The 26789-nt window shown below is 35.8% G+C and overlaps 1 protein-coding gene across 1 annotated transcript in view; it reads right to left on the minus strand.

Moving 5' to 3' along the window:
- Positions 1 to 26789, minus strand: part of LOC150089299 (non-canonical pre-mRNAs endonuclease FASTKD5, mitochondrial-like) — a 237230-nt gene that overhangs the window by 100971 nt on the left and 109470 nt on the right. Inside the window, exon 4 of the mRNA XM_090368479.1 lies at positions 25581 to 25686. Within this exon, the coding sequence (XP_090224605.1) occupies positions 25581 to 25686 (106 nt within the window). The remainder of the gene's footprint in view (positions 1 to 25580; positions 25687 to 26789) is intronic.

The following is a 26789-nucleotide window of genomic DNA, read 5'->3' on the forward strand; positions in this document are numbered from 1 at the left end:
TTAAGGGCAATTACTGCTATGGATAAAAGGATGGTTGAGTGGGAGAAAGCAGAGAGTGGTAAACAATGGATACTGCTCTATGTGGACTAATATTATTAGTGGTGTCCCTCAGGGCTCAGCATTCGGTCCATTGTTGTTTTGTATATTTATCAATGATATTGATGAAGGTATATCAGGCTTAATGTCCAAGTCTGCAGATGATACAAAGGTCGGCAGGGTTGTTAAATACAGTAATGACAGTATGCTGCTGCTGCAACAGGATCTTGAAAAGTTGGGTAGATGGGTTGAAAAGGGGCAACTGAAGTTTAACATTGACAAATGCAAAGCACTGCATATGGGTAGCAGTAACCCCACAGAAATGTACCAACTGGGTGATGTTACACTCAGGGTTGTGGAGAATGAAAGAGACCTGGGGATAATTGTGCAGTCAGATATGAAGTTTTCTGAGCAGTGCAGACATGCTGCCAGCGTAGGTCATGGGGTCTTTCAATGATATACTTGCGAGCAGGTAGAGAGGTGATTATCCCCTTGTATAAGTCAATGGTCAGCCCACACCCTGAATACTGCGTACAGTTCTGGAAGCCTCATTTTACGAAGGTTGTAGAGTTGCTAGAACAAGGAACAAAGAAAGACAACAATCGTGAAGGGAACAAAGGGATGCTCTTATGAAGAAAGAAGTTCTGCAAGTTGCAGCTTCTGAAGACTAGGCACTTGAGAGGTGATCTGTTTGAGGTGTATAAGGCCTTGAATGGACTGAGCAGGATCAATGTTGATGCAATTAATTCTTCCTCTTGCTCAGATTACAAAAATGAGAGGGCATAGATTCAAACTAAGGAAAGACAGTTGTAGAATAGATGTGCGGAAGTTTGCCTTTAGTGAGCTGGTAGTTGATTGCTGGAACAAACTCTCATCTGTTGTTGTGGAAGTTGATAGCTTAAATAAATGCAAGGAAGAACTAGAACTAGACAAACATTTGGAACGAATGGATCAGTGAAATGGGAAGGTTTTTTTCTTTTTTTTTTTGGCTGATGCTGAATAAGCTTGCTTTCTTGCATCATGTGCCTCTACTAATGCTAATTATTGATAGGATGTATTGAGTGGTGCTAGCCGTAGAAAACATACCATTCAATGTATCCTTTTATCAGTAATTAGCTTCATTATCATTTTATTATTATTTTATATTATTTTATTATATACAGTGGATTCCGGTTATTTGAGCCACCGGTTAATCAGGGCAGCCATTTATTTGGGGCAAATCTTAAAAAACAGAAACCAATCGAGAAAATAGCCAGAGTTTACTTCGCTTAATTGGGACAGCATGCCTTTTAATCGGGGCTGGAGACCACAGTACTGGAGTCTACGATTACCCTACGATTGTCTCTAACGGTACCACGTGGTTCGGTTGAAATTCTGGAGGTCACAACCATAAAACAATAAAAACAATTAGCAGTCACCTGTTTATTGGGCTTTTCTGTTAGTGAAATCTATCATAAATGGACAGTAAACTCGATCTTATTGAATTTGCGATAATACCAACAGCTGGAATTCTGTGGGTTATTATGATGAAATGTGTTTACACTTCCATGAAATCTTCAATCATATAAAAAAATTAATTTTTTTTCTCTTAGGAATTGAATTCCTAAGAGATTTAATTTCTCATAGGAATGAAGAGAAGATCTTCTCTTCATTCCTATTTTTATAGCTTTGTAACTCGTTACTCCGTTCTCACTTGTGCGTATCGTGTTACTTGCAATTTGTGTGTGCTGTGTTCTTTGTTATTGATTGCTTATCTTTATACTGTTTTAAATTTTAACTCCCCCCTGCCCACAAATGTCGGTGAACAGAAATGTCAACTAGTTCATATGTACATATTAAAGTACATATTAATTATTCCGATTATCACGTATATTCTTCAGATTTTCACGTATTTTTTAATTGGTAAGGTAATAAAGGGTAAATATCTGCTTAATATATCTTTGCTTTTATAGCCTGTGGATAATATTCCTCTTATTTTCGCTAATTAGAATCACTGTTTAATAAAATTAAAATTCAATTCACAAACGTGATCACAATGACCGCCGTTTAGTGCACATCGTATAGTGAACGGTACTTTACTATGTTGAGTTCGTCGTAACGTGATTTGATTGCACAGTGAACCAATTGTAAAAAAAAGGGGGGGGAAATACATTGTATTTTTAACTATTTACGTGAAACTTCGGATAATTGGGGCAACCGCTTAATCGGGCCAAAATGCACTAGTCCCAATTTGTCCCAAATAACTGGAATGGACTGTATTATGTGTTTAATTATAGTTATAACAAAGAAGTCCAACTTATGTTAACTGAATAGCTATAGAGCCTTATGGCTCTATAGGTATACATCTACTATGAATACCCATATTCTAATTAAATTTCATTTGGCATTTGATTCCCAGGGTATACTGTTCAATAAATACTGTAATTAAGTTTTACATTAATATTTAATGTAATGTTTAATCAGTACCTTGATGGCATTAATCTGATCTGACACTTTTTCTAATTGTCTACTTTTATAATTCTCTATTTTTCTAGATTTTTAACACTTATTTAACACACACACACACACACACACACACACACACACACACACACACACACACACACACACACACACACACACACACTGATGTCTGAAAACATTATGACCATCGAGTCGTTATGACTCGATGGTCATAATGAGACACTCCTATTGATTGTCAACGAGACACTCCTATTGATGGTCAACGAGACACTCCTATTGAATATTTATAATTTTTGTTTCATTAAAGCTGAATGAATGTCATTCATTTATTGCATGGAACGAAAGTTCCGATGCATTTGAACAACCCGCTCACACCGAAGCTTGGTGTTGTTTCGCTCGAAGCTGAGCCACTCCCATGGTAGATCCTACATAAACAGCATCGCAATTTTTGCATGGGATGCTGTATACTATGTCATGCTGTGAGTGGAATGTGGTGTTTGAAGGTCGATTTCTGAAGGCTGTGTATAATTTGTTCATGGGTTTTGCTATGATTTTCATGTCGGTTCCTTGCATATTTGGTTAAGTTTATTGTACCAGTACTCGACATATGGAATGGTGATGAAATGTATTTTGGTCTTGTTGGATATTTCTGTAATGTTTGTTGCAAGGTTGTTGTTATTTAAATTTTTTTTTTTTCATGGGCTATTGTTTTAACTTTGTTTATATAGGTTAGGGGGTAACCCCTATTTGAGAATCTTCTAGTTAATTCATTTATTTCTGTCGTTAGAGAAATCTGGGTGGAAGAATATTTAAAGGCATTAAGAAATTGATTCAGCATAACCGATTTTTTGTATGGTTGGGAATGATAACTGTGGAAATGCAAAAGCATCCCCTTATTAGTGGGTTTTCTATATATGCTGAAATTTAGTTTTTGGTCTAATCTGTGTATGGTAAAATTAATGGAGTGGGTTTCTGCTTCAATTTCTAATTCAAATTTTAATCTCTGATGGATGTTATTAAAAACCTGTAGAATATTGTTTATGGTCAAATGATCTGTGATAATTAGGATGTCATCCAGATATCTTCCGTAATATGTGATCTGTGGTATAAATGGATCAAGATGGATCTTTTCTAATTTGTTTAAGTATAGTTCACTAATGAGTCCATGTTTAGGCCCATTGGGAGGCCGAAAATCTGTCTGTATATTTTTCCTTGAAAGAGAATGTAATTAGCATTTACTAATAGTTTTGTTAGTTCGAAGATTCTGTCTTTGGGGAGTCTGGTGTTATTAATTTTTATGTTATCGTCGTTTAAGTAGGCCCAGACTATGTCTAAGACATAAGGTACATTCACGTTAGTGTATAGTGAAGTCACATCCAGTGAATATAAAGCCGACCGGGCTAGCCAGGTGGGTAAAGTGCCTGCCTGGCAACCCAAAGGTCGCAGGTTCGAATCCCACCTCGGGCTTGGATCCAAGTACTGCAAAAACCTTGGGGGGTGCACTATGGCCACAGAAGCCGATGCGCCAACAACTACCAAAAAAAAAAAAAAAAAAAAGTGAATATAACTTCATATCCTCCTTGATATGGAGATCTTTAAGGTTCATGAATAAAGCATCGTCGTTTTTTATGTTATATGTTAGGAGTTCTCGAAGTGGTTTTAGAATTGGGTACATGAACACGGCTAAGGAAGCAAAAGCTGAATTCTTATATGACACAATTGGACGTATTGGGTATCCTGTTTTGTGTAATTTTACTTGGCCGAATAAGGTTGGGATATTGTATGTGCAGGCTTTAATTTGTTTAAGTTGGGCCATAGTGATGTGGTCATCTTTCTTATAGGTGGTGAGCATTTTGTTATGTTTGTTAACTACGCTGTTGAACTCTGATGGTGCAACCTCTTCGTATGTCATTGTGTCTGAAATTATGGTGTATAATTTATTTATATAGTCTCCTTTATTGAGAATAACTACTGTATTGCCTTTGTCGGCCTTTTGAATAATGATATCACAGTTTTGTCTAAGTGTGTGTTAAGCTTTAGCTTCTTCTCTATGTCGTTTTGATATTGAGGGGATAGTTTGGTTTACAATTTGATTAGTCTGTTGGATTAATACATTTTTTTGAGGCAAGTCCCTAAGAGCGAACTCAAGATCAATAATCATTTGTTTCTTGGGCGGGAATCTAGGCGGTAAATTATAATTTAAACCTTTATTTAATAGGGCTATTTGCTGAGAAGTTAGCTTAACAGATGATAAGTTCTTTATATTATCTGATGGATTAGGCTTGTTTCAGGAACCAGTGTGTAGTGTGTAAACAGACAATCTGTTTGTTTGTTCACCCGGAAGTCATTAATATGTGGTAGATTTCTATTGGGAAAGGTGTGGGAATTTTTATCTGCGTTTTTGGTGTTTCAGTATGCACTCTGATTCTCAAAACAATTGTATGACGAATAATGTTAATGTTTCCTCTGTTATGAGGAAAACCCCTAAGGGCTTGTAATTTTAGGTTATGTCTATTCTCTAATGTGGTGGATTGGGCATCAATTTTTAATTGAATGGCTTGCTTTATATTATTCCAATCAATACTGTTTAGGTGTTTTCTAAAAATACTGCGATATCGTTGAATCTGTTTAAAATATATTTTTTTTAGATTAAATGAGATTTTAAAGCTAGTTTTACTATGTTGCTTGACGTAGTAAAAACTAATTTTTGTATTCCTTGGATTTTCAAACCTAGCCAAAATTTAGCAAATTTCGGTATTAAATTTTCAGAAAGACATTGTTTTAAAAACTGGATATGATATTTTTGGGCCACATATTTCAATGTAATTCTAGTATAGTCTTGTTTTAACCCTGTTAACCATTCAGCCATAGTGTTGTATATTAATGTATAACTTGAGTGGTCAATTAAGTGACTTGAGTTGGGTAAGTTTTCTTACTTGAGTGGGTTTTCTATATATGCTGAAAACTAAATTTCAGCATATATAGAAAACCCACTAATAAGGGGATGCTTTTGCATTTCCACAGTTATCATCACCAACCATACAAAAAATCGGTCATGCTGAATCAATTTCTTAACACCTTTAAATATTCTTCCACCCAGATTTCTCTAATGACAGAAATAAATGAATTAACTAGAAGATTCTCAAATAGGGGTTACCCGCTAACCTATATAAACAAAGTTAAAACAATAGCCCGTGAAAAAAAATAATAAACAACAACAACCTCGCAACAAACATTACAGAAATATCCAACAAGACCAAATACATTTCATCACCATTCCATATGTCGAGTACTGGTACAATAAACTTAACCAAATATGCAAGGGAACCGACATGAAAATCATAGCAAAACCCATGAACAAATTATACACAGCCTTCAGAAATCGACCTTCAAACACCACATTCCAATCACAGCATGACATAGTATACAGCATCCCACGCAAAAATTGCGATGCTGTTTATGTAGGATCTACCATGGGAGTGGCACAGCTTCGAGCAAAACAACACCAAGCTTCGGTGTGGGCGGGTCGTTCAAATGCATCAGAACTTTCGTTCCACGCAATAAATGAATGACATTCATTCAGCTTTAATGAAACAAAAATTATAAATATTCAACACAACTACCACAAACTACTTATTGCAGAAACCTTAGAGATGAAACTTCAATCAATATCCATAGACCATTCCTATTTTCCGACGACTGGTCACTTATACGCATGCGTGAAGAACACTACAACATAAGACAAAAATTTCGGATTAACTGTGAGTCGCTCTATTCCTGTGAACGTGACGCCCCGAAAAGTTTTAGTCCGACTTAAGGAATGTAGAGAATAAACCCCCACCCATATCCACTAAACTTTTTAGACCCCTAAATTTAACTCTAATGTCAAGCTACTGGACCGAAGAAAATAATCGGTCCATATTTATTAAGCGGTTTAGACCTTCAAAATTTAATTTTATGTCAATCCACGTAATGGTTTCCTTGCTGCCAGAGGTACGGTGTTTGAAGACAGAAGTCTTGAGAGCTCAAGGTTGAGACTGAGGGGTCTGAACACTAGGTTCTGATAGTGGGGAAGATGTCCCACATGTTTTGTAAAATTGATATCGCCTTCCCAAAGAATTATTGGCGCGTTGGACCAGGAGAGTTGGTTGGAAAAGAAGCTTCCTATATCTAAAATAAAGGTAATCCCTGTTGTTTCATAATATATATATATATAAACTAAAATTAATTGACAGAATATAAAAAAATTAAATAGTTAATTAGTTCTGGCAAAGTTGGTCTCAATTTGCTTATAATCGGTTTGTATATTATGCCACAATGGTATTATCTAAGGTATTATTCAAAACTTTAAGTATGTTTTCTTTTCACAAAACTCCTTCTTAATTTATCCCCCCCCCCCATTCCATTATATCTAATGTTTCTTTAATATCAGTTTTTGTTGTATTTGCTGTTTACAGGTTTATCCATTCTACTGACATTTTAATTTACATTTGTAACTTAATTTCCATTATATCTGGGGCAACATGTTGTTGGCTATATTAAGCAGCCACTGACGTTTGCTGTCTTTTCTCTTGATTTCATAATCTTTTTTTTTTCTTTATTTTATTTTACCTTTTTTATATACTGCTAATTAACTATTTTACTTTTGTACATTCTGTCAATTAATTTTAGTTTATTTAATATGGTTGTAGTGAGCATACTTGCTTAGCACTGCTCATGCTGCTGTCTACAGACTAATTCATTTTGTATTTTATGTTCCTATGTATATATATTTTTTTTTTTCAGTTGGCTGTTTGGCTTTGCACTGCGAAGGTGCTTATCTCCGTTTTATTTTTCACTACATATAATGGCCACTGTTATGCAAATCTATTGTCCTGTCAGATTGGTAGCATTCTATCAACTGCCATCCGATGCACTGATTTGTGTGACATTCAAAATGCAGTGACTATTATTGCCTTGTGGCCTTCCTACAAGATAGGATACTATGGTCATCTGTTTTTAAATTTTACTTGTTTTAATTATTGGTCCCTGTGATGTGGATTGTTTACAGTATCAAAGTTGTGACATTTCACATTATTTGGCCTCTGTATATTCTGGGGATGTCAATCTACACTTGTTATGATTGGCTCGTAAATTATGACGTACTGGCATTAACTAAAATATTATTGAAAATTTTAGGTATGTATTCTTTTCAGAAAACGTTTTCTTAATTTATTCCCCCCCCCTTCTCTTAGATGTTTCTTTATTTAACTGTCGGGTTTTGTTGTATTCAATGTTTGCACGCTTATCAATTCTGCTGACATTTTAATTTACATATGTAACTTAATTTACATTATGTATATAAATTAGATTATCTCTAATTATGATGTTATTGCTGTTGTTTTATTATAGAGTGCATCTAATGCCATATGGCACTTTTGATTATAAAGTTTGATATCAGTACGACACGGACTTACAGGGGAACAGGAATTCTGTGTGTAATCATATACTCAGTCTAAAACACTAATGGATCCAATATCTTTCTATATTAAAAGATTTAGGAAAAGTCCAGTTGGCCTACCCTCCCTAAAATTCACTCATGCACACCTTCTCGTTGGTAAGCCCTGTTATGTCACTTTGGTGGCAACGAACGTGTACAGTGGTTTTCTTCAAGATGCCTGGTCAGCATAAAGAGGAAAAGATCAAACCCTCCAGCACTATTCATTATGACAACACAACAAAACAAATGGCCTCCAGTCCCCTTTTACTCTCCACCTTATGGCAGTGAGAGATTCATAGTGGAAGCATATGGTGCAAACAATCTCTTGGTACAACCAGGCTGCCATGCACAGAAACTGAACTTGACCTGTTACAATGTAAGATCGCTCATTGGTGAAGATAGGATATTACAGCTAGAAAAGGAATTAGAAAATGTGAATTGAAATATTGTCAACTTGGCTGAAACATGAAGAAATGAATCACAAGTTTATCAAGTGGAAATCTGCTGTACACCAATGGAAACAGAGCAAAGAGTGAAGGTGGAGTTGGCTTTCTGGTCCATAAAGATATAAAAAAAACAACATTTTGGAATTCAAAAGTACGTCACCAATCATGAACTGCTACTCAGGATGTTTAAGAGGTACAAACTAAAGGTTATAATGATATATGCACCAACAACGATGATGAAGAGGTTGAAGAAATATACATCAAAATTGAGAGACTTGTAGATGAACAGAAAATTCACTACACCATCATTATGGGGGACTTCAATGCTAAGGATGGAAAGAGACAAAACAGCACAGAAATGGAAATTACAGGAAATTTTAGAAACTATAAAAATGAAACTATAGGAAAGAAATGAAAGAGGTGAAAGACTTGGGGAATAATTTGCAGAATCTTGAGCATTGTCAGTAATGAACACTTTTTCAAGAAAATGGTGAACAGAAAGTGGACATGGAAGAGCCCAAATGGATTAACAACTAATAAAATTGACTACATCCTCACTAACAGAAGGTATATTGAACAATGTTACCATTCAGAACAAGGTAAATGTTCAAAGGGATCACAGAATGGTAAGATGCACAATTGATACAGATGTAAGAAAGGAAATAACTGACTCGAGTAAGTCTTTGAGATAAGACTTACTCGAGTCAGGTAAGAGGAGAAAAAGGAGAAAAAGCAGTATGTACTGGAACATAGAAACAAGTTGGAGCTTCTGCAGACTTTTCAGGACCAAGATATTGACGAGGAATACAACTTTCTGAAATTGATAAAGCCCAAGAAATCTATAGGTAAAAAGAAATCCAAAGAAGAAAATAATCAGTCAAGAAACACTTCTCATTATGAGCCGAAGCCGACAAATGAAGACCAAGCCATTAAAAAGAGACTCAGAGAGGACTAAGAAGATTTAACACAAGAAAAGTAGAACAAGCATTAGGAATACAAAGGACTTAAATCAGCAGTCACGAGCAGTAATACAAAAAGACAAATGATACTGAATTTTAAGAATAGTGATAGTGTACTTATAAATAGCAGAGGAGGCATTCAAATAGCAGAAGACTACTATAAAATTATATAAGGACCAAGGAAATGATGCCAGCAGTGGGGAAGATGGATCACAAATTAGCAACATATATGGCATACCTGATATTCTTCCTGGTAAGGAAAGAACAAGCATTGAAGAAAATGAAGAATCAAAAAGCCCCAAGGCAAAGACGAAGTTACTGTAGAGTTGGTAAAATTAGGAGGAAGAGACATTACAAAGAAACTGGCAAGATTCTTCAAAATACATTAGGAAAGGCATGACGGCCAAGGAGAATAATGCAATCATAATTCTGCTGCATAAGAAAGGAGATAAATCACAAATTGGAAATTATAGCCCAATTAGCTTGTTGTCCCACATCTACAAGTCATTCAAAAGGGTCATCACTAACAGATTAGAAAGAATACTTAATGAGAATCAACTGAAAGAGCAAGCTGGCTTCAGAACAGGATTCTCAACTATGGATTACCTTCACAAATTTTATCACAGCAAATGGAGAAAGCAAATGAATATAAAATGCCATTATGCCTGGCATTTGTCAATTATGAAAAGGCATTTCTCTCCATACAACATAAGGCATTGTTTCGGGCACTGGAAAAACAAAGCAACATCCCATACATTATAATTTTGAAGAAAATATATGGGAACACCATATCTTTTATTAGACATAGACCAAGACAGTAGTTACTTGCTTTTCATACCAACTAAGAAATATTGTTCAAGGCCTAAATGAATGTCAGATGAACAAATGACACTCGTGGCAGAGGATCAAAATGCATGGAATACATAAAAATTATCATGCGATGCAGAAGCCTATTAGCATTAGCATTAGTAGAGGCATTTGATGCAAGAAAGCAAGCTTATGCAGCATCAGCCAAAAAAAAATAAATAAATAAATAAAAAATAACCACTTCCACTTCACCCCTCTGTTCGTTCGAAATACGTGTCCAGCTGAGCCTCAAACTTATTTAGGCTATCAACTTCCACAACAAGTGATGGAAGTCAGTTCCACCAACCAACCACCCGCTGGCTAAAGGCAAATTTCCTCACGTCTATCCTCACGTCATCCCATCAGCATTGAGCATGCTCAAACCATTCAAGGCTTTATACACCTCTATCAGATCACCTCGCTGGTGCCTAGTCTCCAGACACTGTAATTTGCAAAACTTAAGCCTTTCTTCGTAAGAGCACCCCTTTGTTCCATTCATTAATCTTGTTGCCCTTCTCTGTACTCGTTCCAGCATCTCTACATCCTTCTTGAAATGAGGCCTCCAGACCTGTATACAGTACTCTAGGTGTGGCCTGACCATTGCCTTATACAAGGGAATAATCACCTTCTTATTCCTGCTAGAAAAATTCCTATATATCATCGACAATACACCATGAGCTACTCTTGCAGCCCGTCTGCACTGCTCAGAAAACTTCATATCTGCCTGCACAATCACCCCCAGGTCCCTTTCATTCTCTACCACTGTCAGTGTAGTACCACAGAGTTGATACGTTGCTCTGGGGTTGCTGTTTCCCATATGTAGTACTTTACATTTGTCAATGTTAAACTTCATTTGCCACCTCTCAGCCCATCTGCTCAACCTTTCCAGATCCTGTTGCAGTAGCATAGTGTCAGTAGTGACACTATGCTACTGCATAGTGACGCCTTGACAACTCCTTGACAACCCTGCCAACCTTCGTATCGTCTGCAAACTTGGACATTAAGCTTGATATACCATCATCAATATCATTTATAAATACAGAAAACAATAATGGACCCAATACTGAACCCTGAGGGACTCCACTAATAACATTAGTCCACGATGAGCATTGTCCATTGATTACCACTCTCTGTCGTCTCCCAATCTATGGTAGATATAAGCAAGTCACAAAGGAGGTTGGGCAGGCAAAGGCAGATTACGAAAAATCTGAGGCAAAGGATGCAAAGAAAAACAGTAAAGACTTCTTTACTTTTGTAAACTCTAGAAGGAAAAGAATGAATCAGATTGGTCAACTTGATATTGATGCTTCGACTGTTGATGATTTTGCTCAGGTAGTTGAGGAGTTATTCAGGGAGGGGAATGCCAGAAGTATATCAAACTCTGGTGGCAGGGAGCTAAATGGTTTTTTAATAATTGAGAGCAAAGTGGGGGCGAAATTATTGATATTAAACATAAGAAAAGCACCTGAAATAGATAGGATCTATACAATTATATTAAAGGAAGTTTCTTGGACTCAAGGAAGGTCCCCATGGACTGGAGGTGTGCAAATATAACCCTAATTCACAAAGGAGGATCAAAGGGCAATACAAGTAATTACTTCTGTTAACAAGTAATTAACTATTGTTCCAAGGAAATTAATGGAGGCACTATTTAAATAAGCACTGCAAGATCATCTGGACAAAACTGCAGTTACAGTTCAAACACAGCATGAGTTTGTTAAGGGGAAGGCTTGTCTAACCAATTTGACTGGATACTGTGATGTGGTCACAAAGGAACTGGATGCAAAAAATAATTTTAATGTTAAATACTTGGATTTCAGGAAAGCTTTTGATACTATTGCACATGGAAGACTGTTGCACAAATTGGAGCATTTGGAGGCAAATTGTTGCTATGGATAAAGGGATGACTGGGTGGGAAAAGACAGAGAGTGCTAATCAATAGACATCACTCTTCATGCATTAATGTTATTAGTAGAGTCTCCCAGGTTTCAGAGTTGGGTCCATTGTTGTTTTCTGTATTTATTAATGATACTGATGAAGGTATATCAGGCTAAATGTCCAAGTTTACAGATGATACGAAGGTTGACAGGGTTGTTAATGACACTACACTAGTTCAACAGGATCTAGAAAAGTTGAGCAGATGGGTTGAGAGGTAGCAACTGAAGTTTAACATTGACAAATATAAAGTACTGCATATGGGTAGAAGTAACATATCAACTGTGGTACTACACTCACGGTAATAGAGAATGAAAAAGACCTTGGAATAATTGTGCAGTAAGATATGAAGTTTTCTGGTTAGACAGACAGCCTGCAAGAGTAGGCTGTCTGCCTAATGATATACAATTATTTGTATTGATTTCAGTGATATACAGGTTTTCAATGATATACCTATTGATTTCAATGATATACACCTAATTCTGTTTTTGCACGAACTTTTTTTACACGAATTTGATTTAACACGAATTCAAAATAAATATTTCATTCTCTTTTTTACGCGAGTCATTTTGATTTAACACGATTTCTATGAATTTTTTTTTGCCTAAATTCTAAGAAATTTTTTTTTATTTGTGGCATATTAGTATCATTTCTATATTACGCACCAATAGATTGGATAACAGCTAGTGTATGCGTTTTGAAACGCGTGCTTTTGCTTACCAATGTGTACGTCTAGGTATCTATGAATCATCAACGTTTTTATTGAATTTGGTGCACATCTACGGTATTCGTGCATTGTATCTTCGGCAGACATGTAGTAGTAAGCTCTATTTCAAAGTGAAAGAATCTTTAGTGAAATTTGTGCACATATAAATTTATTAATTTTGCCGATAGTCGATAAATTGTAAGTTGACAAAATTTTCGTACCTGTTTTTTATTAATTATAACTGAGATATTTTTCGGTAGCCCTTATATAATGTCGAATAATTCGCCTATTACCAAAATGAAAAGGAAAGCCATTTCTTTGGAACTTAAAATTCAAATTTTAGATCGTCTTGCAACTGGACAAGGGGCTACGTCTGTAGGAAAGCATTTTGGTGTACATGAAGCTACCATAAGAACTATTAAGAAAAATGAAGCTGCAATTAGGAAGTCGGTATGTTCTGGAACAAAAGTAAGTGTTAATTCATCATCATATACAAGAGATATTGTCAAGGAAAAAATGGAAAAGGCCCTGGTAATATGGATAGAAGATCAGTCACAAAAAAGAGTACCAGTAGATGGAAATGCCATCAAGCAAACAGCACTAAGAATTTACAGACAGATTAAAGAAAAGGAGCCAAGCACTTCATCTCAGTTAAACAGAAAGTATGAATTTTCTGCGAGTACAGGTTGGATGACAGGGTTTCTTAAAAGGAATGCTCTTCATAATATAAAAATTAAAGGTGAAACTGCATCTGCAGATGAATCGGCTGCTAAAGTATTCCCGCAGGAACTTGCAAAAATTATTGAAGATGAAGGATACACTCCTGATCAAGTGTGGAATGCAGATGAAACTGGTTTCTTCTGGAAACGAATGCCGAACAGAACGTATGTAGCCAAATCGCAGAAAACTGCTGGTGGTTTTAAGGTAGCTAAGGATCGTGTGACCTTATTATTTTCCTCCAACGCTTCAGGAGATCGTATGTTGAAACCACTGCTGGTAAATCGAGCCCTAAACCCACGTTCAATGAAAGGTGTAGATATCAATAAACTGCCTGTTCACTGGATGGCAAACAAGAAGGCCTGGGTGACCACTACTATTTTTACAGAATGGTTCAACAAATGTTTCGTCCCAGAAGTCAGACGTTATATGAATTTGAAAGGTCTCGAATTTAAAGTTCTTCTGATTCTTGACAATGCACCCGGCCATCCTTGTCTTGGAACACCCAAACGTACAAATTTTATTTCTGCCACCTAATACTACATCTTTGATACAACCGCTAGACCAAGGTATAACTGCGACAATTAAAACATACTACGTAAAACGAACATTCCAACACGTTTTGGACAAACTGAATGATGAAACACTAACAGTCATTGATGTGTGGAAGAAATTCTCAGTTATGGATTGTATCAATCAAGTTGGATTAGCGTTAACTAAATTAAAAACAGCAACTTTAAATGCGTGTTGAAAAGCGGTTTGGCCACAATGTGTAAAAAGCAAAGATCCCATCAACTCTAATACGACCGAATTTCCCAACATCATTACAATGGCACACAAAATTGGTGGAGAAGGATTCGATGATCTATCGTTTGAAGATATTGATGAATTGTTAACCGACAAAGCCCTAAAAGGAGATGAAATATTAGAGGTTGTCCTTGGGACTCCTTATCCCACAGAACGTAGTGATAATGAAGAAAATGATCCTGTTCTAAATGCAGATTTAATAAAAGAAGGTCTGGAACTGGCCAGAAAATTAGGTAATCATTTTGTCAAACATGACCCTAATGAGGAACGCGCTGGGAAGTTTCAACGTGAACTGAAGTTGTTGACAGCCTCTTACAGAGAATTATATAACGGCCTAACCAAAACACGAACACAACGATTAATAACTGAATTCGTTCGTAAAACCGGTGAAACATCAGCACCAGAGGAGACTCGTGCTGATTTTGCTGAAGAGATCACAGAAAGAATTTCATTAATAGAGGAAGAAGACGATGTCCACAACATTTCTAGTGATGACAGTGATATTCCAGTCGTACGCAAACGTATGCGCCGTTTATTATCAGAAAGTGAAAATTAATAAAATCTTGTTATGTGTAAAACAGATTTTTTTTGTTCATGAAGAATTTTTTTTCATTTCATATGCATACAAATTTATTTTAGTACATTTTAATTACATATTATTACATGTGTATTTTGTTGAAATAAAATAATAAGCTTAAAACGAATATTTTATGTGTTTTTTTTAATTATTTTTAATGATTTTTTTAGATTCGGAACCAATCTTCTTTTCTTCCATAAATACAATGTCTTTTTTTACACGAATTTTTTTTACACGTATTTTTCAGGAACGTATCTATCGTGTAAAAACAGAATTAGGTGTACAGGAATTTTTCTAGAAGGGATAAGAAGGTGATTATCCCCTTGTATAAGGGAATGGTCAGGCCACACCTTGAGTACTGTATACAGGTTTGGAGGCCTCATTTTATGGAGGATGTAGAGCTGTTGACATGAGTACAGAGCAGGGCAACAAGATTGGTGAATGGAACAAAGGGTTGCTGTTACCAAGAAAGGCCTTAAGTCCTTCAAATTGCAATGTCTGGGACTAGGCACCTGCTAGGTGATCTGATTGCAGTGTATAAGGCCTTTAATTGTTTGAACAAGCTCAATGCTGATGGTATTCTTTCTCTTGCTCAGATTAGTCACCTGAAGGGATATAAATTCAAATTGAGGAAAGACAGTTGTAGAATAGATGAGTGGAAATCTGCCTTTAGACAGTGGGTGGTAGATTAAGGGAACAAACTTCGATCTGTCATTGTAGAAGTTGAGAGCTTAAATAAATTCAATACAGAACTAGACAAACAAGTAGAGTTAATGGATTGGTGAAGTGGGAAAGGTTTTTTTTTTTTTTTTTTTGACTGATGCAATATAAGCTTGCTTGCATCAGATGCCTCTACTAATCCTAAAGCTAAATTTAAAATTGAGAAAGGAGTTCGACAAGGAGATACAAATATTTCCAAAGTTTTTTACTGCTGCCCTTGAAGAAGCTTCAAACTTGGACTGGTCGCAGAAACGAGTCAATGTGAATGGAGAGTACCTAAACCATTACAGATAACATTGTGATCATAAGCTATGATCCTGAAGAACTGGAGGAAAATCTTAATCAGTTATGCAGAATTAGTAAGGATTTCGGACTCAAGATGAATATGATTAAAACATCAAAAGTAATGATGAACAACAAGTATGCCACAGAAAGTGACAATCATTGGAGGAGGAGAAATTGAAAAGGTGAATTCAGATACTTATCTTAGACAAAGACATTAGCTGTAATAATGATAAATGGCTGAAAGTCAAGACAAGAATAAATTTCGGATTGATAGCATTCAGGAAATATAGTCACATGCTGAGGAGCAATATCCCAATTTGTCTGAAACTTAAAATAATGAAACAATTTATACTCCCCACCATGATTTATGCAAGTGAAACTTCAGTTCTCTTCCATTCATTTGGTGAGTGCCCAAAAGAATTGAAGAGATGCTGAAAACTACACAGAGAAGAATGGAATGAATTATATTAGGAATCAGACTTCAGTTTAAGAAAAGAAACATATGGATTAGGCAGAAAACTCAAGTAAAGAACTTTCTTATCAATACTAGAGAACTTAAACGGACTTGGATAGGACACACAGACATGATGACATGTCTATGTCATTATGTCTCAAACACATGATGATAGACGGACTAAAAAAGTAACAAAATGGTATCCAAGAGGAGCTAAAAGAAAACCTAAAAGACAACAACGGAGATGGACAGATGAAATTCAAGAGTTCATGGGCAGTAAATGGCCATTGAATAAAACAGAAGGAACTGAAAAGTTGCTGGAGAGGCCTTCATCCTGCAGTGGATTGAGAATGGCTGATGACGACGACGATGATGACAGTACTGCAGAATTAGAAATTGAATCAACGCTAAAAATAAAATCTTTCAGCAGCATCATTAAGCTTCAATTAAACTCAGCTTAAAAGAACAATTTTTTTTAGGATTGCATTCATTATGGGGAAATTCAAAATTACTCTAATATAAATAGTTTATGGTCATACATACAAAATTGCCTGCATTTTCATATTTTACTGTTCTTTAAAATTATTTTTACATGTATATTCATATCTGTACCCAACAGAAGTTTGTTTGTTTGTTATTTAGTTTTTAGGAGCATTAGCAACTAAGGCCATATTGCTCCGGGAATATGCGGTGATCATTCCCTGACCTTTCCGCATCCTCCGTATTTGGTGGTAACGGGATCAAACCCCAGTCTAATCAAGAAGTGTGTGTTATGCACTGCTGCTGCTGCTGCTGCTCTTTCCCACCTGGCTACGGAGACGTCCCCAACAGAAGTAATAAAAATATAGATATAAATATTTGATTTAATTCAAATTGAATTTTTATGGTGGTGGTGGGCAACTGAGGCCCTCCCCAGTTGTGAATGGTGATTGTCGTTTTGGCCAATTTTCATATTTTACTGTTCACTTAGATCTGTGTAAATTATACATTATCCAGGTCAATATGCCAAATAACATTTTAGAGTATGCAACATTTGACAAGTACATTACACTGCCTATTGCATAAACAGTGGGAAAAGGATTTAATTCTTACTAACCCTTCCAATAGTGCAGTAAGCAAGAGTTTTTTGCATCTGCATTTTTAATCTAAGGAAGAAGAACCAACTCAACCCAGCAACTGATGATGTCCCGTTTCCACATAGTCACTTACTAAAAATTTTTAAATTATAAGTTTTCATTGTTTTATTTTAATTTCTTTTGTTTATAAACAATAAAATATTAATATTGCTGAATGATTTATTTTAATTTAAATCTAACTTCTTTTTTTTTTTTGTGGGTTGCAGATACAATCAATGTGGGCCTAATACAGTGGACTCGGGTAGGCCTCTACAGTGGACTTGTGTGTAGGTCTCTACAGTATATTTTTCAATATTATTTATAATTTCAAATTTTAATAAACTTTCCTGCAAAAATAGTGAATGGCACACAATGCAGAGTACACCCAGTCATGAAATAATTCTGATGAGTCCACATGAGCAGGCCTGTGGAAAACTATTCTTGCACCCGTGTGAAAAATTAGTTTTGCCACATGAATTTTGGAACCTACTAATTAAAACTTACTAATTTTGGAACCTAATAATTACTAAACCTCTAGTGAATTAGATGAATACACATTACATTATAATTATATATTTTTTTTTATTGAAAACAGTTATTACATAAAAACGTACTTTAGTATATGCAATTTTATTATAACGTACTTTAATACATAGCATACTATATTTTGTAATTGTATAGTATCTTAGGGAGGGAATTTCTGTATCATTACAATATACTGAAGATAAAGAGTTGAACTAGCCTTCGGCTAGTTCAACTCTTTATCTTCAGTATATTGTAATGTCACGGTGGAGTTGAACTAGCCGAAGGCTAGTTCAACTCCACCGTGGCATACCGTGACGATACAAAAATTCTGCAGAAAGGACTGTGATCATAAAGATTGTTGTTATTTGGTTTTTTTTTTTTTAGGAGTATTAGCAACTAAGGCCATATTGCTCCTGGAATATGCAGTGGTCATTACCTGACCTTTCCGCGTCCTCCATATTTGGTGGTCATGGGCTCGAACCTCGGTGTAATCAAGAAGCGTGTGCTACGCACTGCTGCTCCTGCCCACCTGGCTACGGAGGCGCCAATCATAAAGAAATTCTGCAGAGTTGAATTAGGTAGTTCCAGCAAAGAGTTGTTTTGCTTTTAAGATCAGAGTGGATATTAACAGTTATTCTAAAAAGCAACGGAAATGCATGTCTAAGATAACAGCAAAAAACCTCGATAAGCAATTTGGAGGTAGGCAACCATTCAAAACCTGCAGGCAGCTGTTCAGACAGTGCTACAGGAATGAACAGTCATTAAGAGCATGTGTCTTTGGATAGAGGGAGGGAGTGCTTCTCGGATAGCAACCTTCTTAGAATACCAAAATCAGGCACCAGCGACATAGGTACAAATTGGGACAAACACCACTTTGTACAAAGGACGAAGGGTAAGGTGCTTAAAACTCCATGATTGATGCGTCCGATGGATATAGAAGTATACTTGACTTTCATAAAGGTGCAAGACATGTTTCTGAAAGTTTAACTTATGATCTAGAATAATACCCTAAAATTTTTGTGAGTCAACTATGGAGCGAGAGCATTCAAAAAGTTTAACAGTTGGAGGCCTGGAAATGTTAAGGTTGCCCTTAAATGAGCAGTCTTAGATGAGCAGCCACTCATCTAGAACCAAATTCCAGATGAGTGGACCAAGCACTGAACCTTGTGGGTATCCTTGAGTGACCAAGTTGCTGAGTATCAGAAATGACCTGGACAGAACAGTAGAAAAAGTAGTTGCAGGTTAAGTTCTAGCATTGAGCAACCCTGAAGCAAGCAAAAAAAGTCCTTTGACTCACACCAAAGGGAGTCAAAAGCTATAGAAAAATCTATGAAAATAGCCATAGTATGTTTAAATATGTAGTTGTTTAATCTGGAAAGAAGTTCAACCAAGGTCTTTTCAGTTCCACGCCATGGACGAAAACCAAACTGGTCAGAGGACCTTAAAGGGTTTTCAACAATAAGACAATCTAAACAGGCAGCAATAATTTACTCAAGGATTTTACACAAGTTGGACAGTAATGCAATAGGAAGATAGGGCTCAGCAGAAGTAGGAGTGCCTAGGTTTGAAATTAATTTTAACAATGCCAACTTCCAAAGGACAGGAAAAGTTGCCTCATTCAAAGGTTTATTATAGAGTGTAACAAAGACAGATGGATAGAGTTCATGTAGTTGCTTGATAAAAATCCACTCAGTCCAGGACAACTATTATTATTGATTTTAGAGATTGCTGATTCTGAATCCCATCTTTGCTTCACCTGGGTGAAGCAAAGATGGGATTCAGAAGTAATGTACATCCTATTGAGATCTAACTTGTTGATGGATAGGAAAGTCGCAGCAGTTGTCATCTGGGGGAAGAAGTGCATCAAATATGGCATTGACAGTGTTAGTCCAAATCAAAGTTTTGACATTGTGAAAGTCAACAGACTGGTAAATTTTGTTTCTAGAGAGATTCTGACCCCAAGGGTCAGAATTACCTGCAATTAGAACAAATGTTCTCCAGGTGGATCTTTTACGAAATTTTATAGTCTTGGCATATTGTGTTTTTCGTTATATTCATTTTTGAGCTGCTGCATGTCTGCAGCCAGCTCATATTATGTCGGTGGAAGAACAGGCAAGCAATAAAAACAGAATGGTGTAAGACAGCCAAGCCATGACTCTGGTATTAGATATTTAGACAGCACTTTCTTCTTAGCAGCATAAGAGCAGTCATTCAACAAAGCATCCTAGACATACAATGCATAATAAGATGCAGAATATTTAGCGATAGTAAGTCCAGGAATGACAATGAGAATTGAAGAATTTTATCATCAGAACAAGACTATACCATACGTTCTAGGGAAAAATGCCAAATGTTCTGCAGAGGAAAAGAAGATTTAATCACAAATGTAATATCTCTGTGATCACTAGAGCATATGCCAGAGTTAACAGACCAATCAGAAACAGTGGAAGCATTGGCATATGCAGTTACAGTTATGTCAACATTACTCTCTCCAGATGCAGAGCTGAAAGTAAAGGCATGTCAGGCTGGTTGAGAGTAGCAAGGTGATGAGAAAATTAGAATTCTTCGATAAGTTTGCCTTTAGTGTCAGAAGAAGATGAAAACCAGAGTAGAGACTTTGCATTGACATCTGGCATGATGAAAGGGTGTGCAGAAAAAACATTACCAAGGCAATGAAATTAAACAGTAATATCAGAAGTAGGTGAGCAGTATAAAGAAACTAAAAAATAAGAAATGCTAGAAGTAGAAACATGAATACAACAGAGACAGCATATTTTGAGGAAAGGATACTGATTTTGACAACATTCAGATTAGAGTTTGTTATAACAAATGCAGAGCACGGCTCACCATGGTCAGGCTGAATGACACACACATGGAGAGAGGGTAACCATAAACTTTGCCTTGATGATAATATGGTTCTTGAAGGGCCAGTATGTCAAACTGGTGAACATCCAGATACTGCCGAATTTCATCTGCAACTATATGAGACTTGTGAACATTAATTTGAAGGATACATAAGTCAGAAGTGATTTAGCTGTCTGCAATAGAAGAATGGTTATAAGATATAACCATTACATCTTAGTTCTTAATCTTATCAGTTCTTTAGCTCTTATAAACTTTGGGCACTGTGAATCATGAACAGAATGTCTGGAATCCTTCGTAGATTTACAATTTACAAACACTGGAGATTCAGATTTACTTGGACATTCGCTAAACACGTGGCCATGCCTGGAGAAGTGACTACAAAGAGGACTCCTTCCACCACAAAAGATCTAAATTTGTGGGGGTAAACCCAATGTAGAGATGCTTGCACTATATTATAAGGAGAAAGTCAATGACCCAATGTACATTACTTTTGGATATAGACTTAGTGGTAAATCAAAAAGTCAATTCCTTGGTAAGATCTTCAAGTGTAACATTGAAGTGTAACATCAGAAATAAGTAGGGAGAGATCAGATTTTTTAAGGGGTGATGAGGAAATCCCCACTTTAGAAAAGGCTTGTAGGGATGCAATCTTTGCTGCATCAGCCTCAGAGTCAGTTTCTATAATAACACCCACATTACGAGTAAGTCTCATAGCTTATGTCCTTCACATTTTCCTTCAATGCCTTGATGACTTTCGATTTAACAGCTCGGCTGGTACCCAGATTGGCATTTTCTCCTACCTTTAAAATAATATTCTGTTGTACAGGTAACAAAGTGGACTTAGTTGCAATGGTGCTGAGGAACTAGATGAATTATGTAATACTTGAGAATAAGTTAAGGAGGTAGAAACTGCAGGTGTAGGAAAAGAAATATGATTTTCATTTCCTTCCAGTTGAGCCTGAAGCTTTGTGTTCCCTAAAAGAAGATTATTTAAAGCAAGTTCAAGACCAGCCTACCAGTACCAAAGAATATTTTTGGACACTTGTTTAGTCACTTTGTTGGATTCTGTAAACAAATATTCCTCAAGATCCTTACATAATAGATATGCAGCCTCCTTAGGTGGTTCGTTGTTGTTGGATTTTTTTTTGTCCAACAGCAGCTTTGGCCATATTGAGCCTATGATGTTGACATTTCTTAATTATAGTTTATATCTGGCTAAAATATCCTATTAGTTTTAAATAAGTAAATATATTTTCAATGTTGGAGTTATCGCCTAGGATTTGTGATAAAGTCAGGGATCCTGAATATTTATAGGGATATAGAAGGCCGATTGCCGTGGTTGTTGTTGTTATTTGGTTTTTAGGAGCATTAGCAACTAAGGCCATATTGCTCCGGGAATATGCAGTGGTCATTCCCTGACCTTTCCACATCCTCCATATTTGGTGGTGATGGGCTTGAACCCCAGTCTAATCAAGAAGCATGTCCTATGCACTGCTGCTCCTTCCCAACTGGCTACGGAGGCGCAGCCGATTGCCGTGCCATGTGGTATTGTGGACATTCTATAAGGAAATATTTTACAGTGATTTGACAAGAACAGTGAAGACATTCTGGAGGATTTGCTTTCATGAGTAAGTACAAGTGTGTGTGAGATGTGTATGTCCAATGTGGAGTCTGGTTAAAATGACTTCTTCGTGCCGATTCTTACGAAGACTCGAATTCCATGGCTGAAGTTTATGTTTTATTTGAAACAGTTTATTGTTTAGTTCATTTTTCCACATTTGTGACCACTGAGTGTGGAGAATCTGTTTTATGAAAGGTCTGTAATCAGAATGTGGAACTTTGTAATGCCTTAGGTTTGTATTTGTAGGATTCTTTACTGCTCGATCAGCACTTTCATTACCTTCAATGCCTGCATGTCCTGGGATCCAACAGAAATGTATTTGCCTTCTTTTGCTTCAAGATGAGCTTGTATCTGGTGAAGAATGGGATGTGATGGAGTCTGCTTTTGTTGGAGAGCATGTATTGCACTCAATGAATCTGTGTATATGAGATGTTTCAGAAGAGGAGAGGATGCAATGTATTTAAAGGCTATTAGTATGGTGAATAGCTCAGCAGAATAGCTAGTGCACTAGTTTGGGAGTTGCTGTGAGATAACAGTGTGTGTGTGTGTGTGTGTGTGTGTGTGTGTGTGTGTGTGTGTGTGTGTGTGTGTGTGTGTGTGTGTGTGTGTGTGTGTGTGTGTGTGGAAGAACCACTGCAGCACCAACTTGGGTATCTGTTTTAGAGCATTCTGTATATATTTGAAGATATGGGTGGTTGATTGCTGGTGAATTTACATTTTTTGTGTGTGCATACTCTGATTGTTGTCGGAGGGCAATATATTTCATTGGACCAATTCATTCGGAAGCTGCACTTGGATACTAGAAAGAAGGTTATTTGATTTTAATTCCACATTAAACGAAAATTAACCATTCTCTCTATGATTTTGCACAAACAGCTTGTCAGAGCAATAGGACGATAATTAGTAGGGATTTTAGGATCCTTTCCTGGATTTGCAAAGGCTGCTTTGCGGCATAACTAGGGTTGATGGCACCCAGAAAAAAGAAAAAAAGGGGGGGGGGGGGAACCCCTTGAAAATTTTGGAATTTTTGCATTTTTTAACCATAAAAAGGAATCTCCAAATTCTGGCACCCAGGGTATGTGCCCCACCTGCCTCACCCTAGTTACGCCACTACTCAGTGCGGTAAATTTATTTATTTACCATTCTTTGCAATTTGTTACAATTTGACAGAACGATTTGTAATTTTATTACTCTGGTGTCAGTAAATTTTTTTTATTGCAAATTTGTTGAAGGAATTTGTTGTTACAGCTCAGAGAAAGATATAATATGAATTTCAAAAAAGTTATTTTTCTTGTCCGCACCTTTTTTTTTTTTGAGCTCAGTGAACAATGAATGTGCACCTCTGAATACAGAAGTATGCATTGATTTGCTTTGTGCAAAATGCAATGCCAACTTTATAGTGATTCTGTAATATGTGATTTTATTATTCTGGTTTTAATAAGTTTACATGATGGAACATTCACAAATTATAAATATCCATGATAGCAGTGATCGTCAAACGTTGTATAGCTGTAGATTTATTTTATTTATTATTATTTTTTTTTTTTTTTTTTTTTTACTATTGTTTGCATTTTGTTCCAATCTGACAGAACACTATAATTTTATTATTCTGATGTCAATATATATATATATATATTTTTTTTTTTTTATTGAAAATTTGTTGCTGGATCGTTTACAGATTACAGAAAGATATTATAATTTGAATTTGCTGTCAGAACTCTTCAACTTCCTTTCTTTGAAACTTTTATGATCAGCAGCTCAAAGAAGCTAAATATAAGAACTGACTCTGCAAATTGGAAGGTGATTATTTAGAACATTTTTGTAACTACTGTAAATGCACACTGAACAGCCAAATTAAGTGATATTGAAATTATATAATAATCTTTTTGGTTTCTTGGGTAAAATTCTAAGAGTTCAAAAGGACAAGTTAAGAAAACATGCTGTAGATTTAGAAACCAAAATTATTGAGGGCAACGAATTGGTCAAGTCTGTGAAGGTGGCAGATACTGATGGCCATGTGCTAGTGGAGGAAATTGAAACACTGAAACCAATTCTTCCAGAATCGTGCTTCAAAAATCCTTTAAATATTTTTAAATTTCTCAACTAATGAAAGAGCCACTGCATTTCAGAATTTATTCATATCGCGAAGAATATTTTTTATGATTCCAGTAACTGCAGCATTAGGGGAAAAGAAGCGTTTCCAGATTAAAGTTAATTAAAACATATCTGAGATCGACAACGCTTCAAGAGAGACTCAACAGTGCCCCTTGCAATTTTATCCATTGAAAGAGAAGCAAGGAATCGATATTTTGAGAAAGTTCTGAAAGATTTTGCCGATAAAAGGGCAAGAAAAATATCCCTCTGATTAGTTTTGTTTATATCATCAAAATGTCAAGTCAATTGTTAATAAATCGTAATATAAAAATAATAAAGAATTATTAATAGTTTAGTTTTTCATTTTTTCAAAATATTGAGGGGGTTAATATTGAATTTTTCATGGGGCCCACCAGCATGCTTCAATCGGGCCCCACATTTGCTAAGACCGGCACTGGCTAAGACAGATTTTTTTTTTTTTTTTTTTTTTGTTAGCAGCTAATAAACAAAATTTTTCATATTAGTATTGTGGAATAATATGGAATATTATTAGTTATACTGTGGAATATTTATTCAATTCATATATTTGAAAGATTAAAATAGCTTCCATTACTCAATATGCCACCAAAAGGCTTGGAAGCAAGCTCCAATGGTAACTCTTGTTTATCATATGATGACAGCTGATCTAAGTGCATTTTAAATGACTACACTGTCTGCTCAGCAGTCAATAATTCTGCACCACTGCCAAAGTGGTCTGTCATAATCTTCAATTGTCCAATGTGGAAAATTAATATTACTGTATTCCCATAAAATGCATTCCAATGCAATCAGGTATCCTTCGCAGTATTAAATGAATTCAATATGAATTTCAAAGAAAAATCTGGAATCAAAAACGGGGAAAATTTAGAATTTCACTAATATTATCATTACCATTTGTTAGCATCCAATGGTTTCATCACTTTGCCAGATGGAAGCCTATCTATGTCCTCAGCAACAGGCAGGGGTTCTTTACTGGAATTAATGCACAACACAATATCTATTAGAAACAAAAGTTCATATTAATCTTTTGTCAAAAAATCAGACTTCTTACTGTCAAATGCTCAAGTCACCATTTAATAAAATATTAACTGAAAACACTCCACCGTAAAATATTCAAATATTTGAAAGAATGCATGCAACCTTGAACGTAACACATATATAAGTACAGCACTAAATACTTATAATATTTTTGACTTTTTGCGTTGCAGGTTCGAATTGTGTTATTTTATGACTGTCTTTCCATGTTATCTAACAAGATGGTTGATTACAATACCTGCTGTTCTCTCTCTCTCTCCACACTAAAAGCATAACCTCTTATCTTTTATTTATTTATAGTTGTTGGGTGCCTTCTACTCTACATAGTAGTAACCCAGGTCTATATTCCTTCATATATTCCTCTTATTACAACTCCCGTACCTATTACTTCTATTCTACATATATATATATTACTGAAATTACATATAAAAATTAATTCAAATGCCAGTAGTATGGCAAAACTGCAGAGCAAAAATTTAACATAAACCTAACAATTAATCGTAATAGGGAAGGAAGAGAAGTGGTAACAAGACAGAAAGGATCCAAATAATTTAGAATATAATTTAAACCCAATTTAAATAAATCCATTTTAAAATTGAAAATATAAAACCAATTGTATAACAATTTAGCGGCACCCTCTAGTAAGGTACCAGTTCCGAGAAACGTGAAATATCATCAAAAGAGACTAATCAAACTACTAAAACAAAATAACAAAATAAAAATAAACTGACCATTAAGCCCCATATCGATAGAGGACCACGAGGCCAATAATCATCATGGAATCGCTGCATTTCAATTGCTAGACAAATTGTCGCATAAGCAAACTTATCGAAGGACCTATCCACCCCTCCTTCCCCCAATTGAGACACAAATTCAGAGGATTTGCATAGCAGTGGTCCTTATGCAGCGAAAAATAAACAATAGAACAGACTAGCACTTCAGAACATTTCAAGACTATTATTGGACTCGTGGTTCTCTGTTGATATGGGACATAATGGTCAGTCTATTTTTATTTTGTTATTTTGTTTTAGTAGTTTGATTAGCCTCTTTTGGTGATATTTCACA

This window comes from Mastigoproctus giganteus, chromosome 2, assembly GCF_048544385.1.
Source record: "Mastigoproctus giganteus isolate SK-2022 chromosome 2, ASM4854438v1, whole genome shotgun sequence".
In the NCBI taxonomy this organism is placed as follows: Eukaryota; Metazoa; Arthropoda; class Arachnida; order Uropygi; family Thelyphonidae; genus Mastigoproctus; species Mastigoproctus giganteus.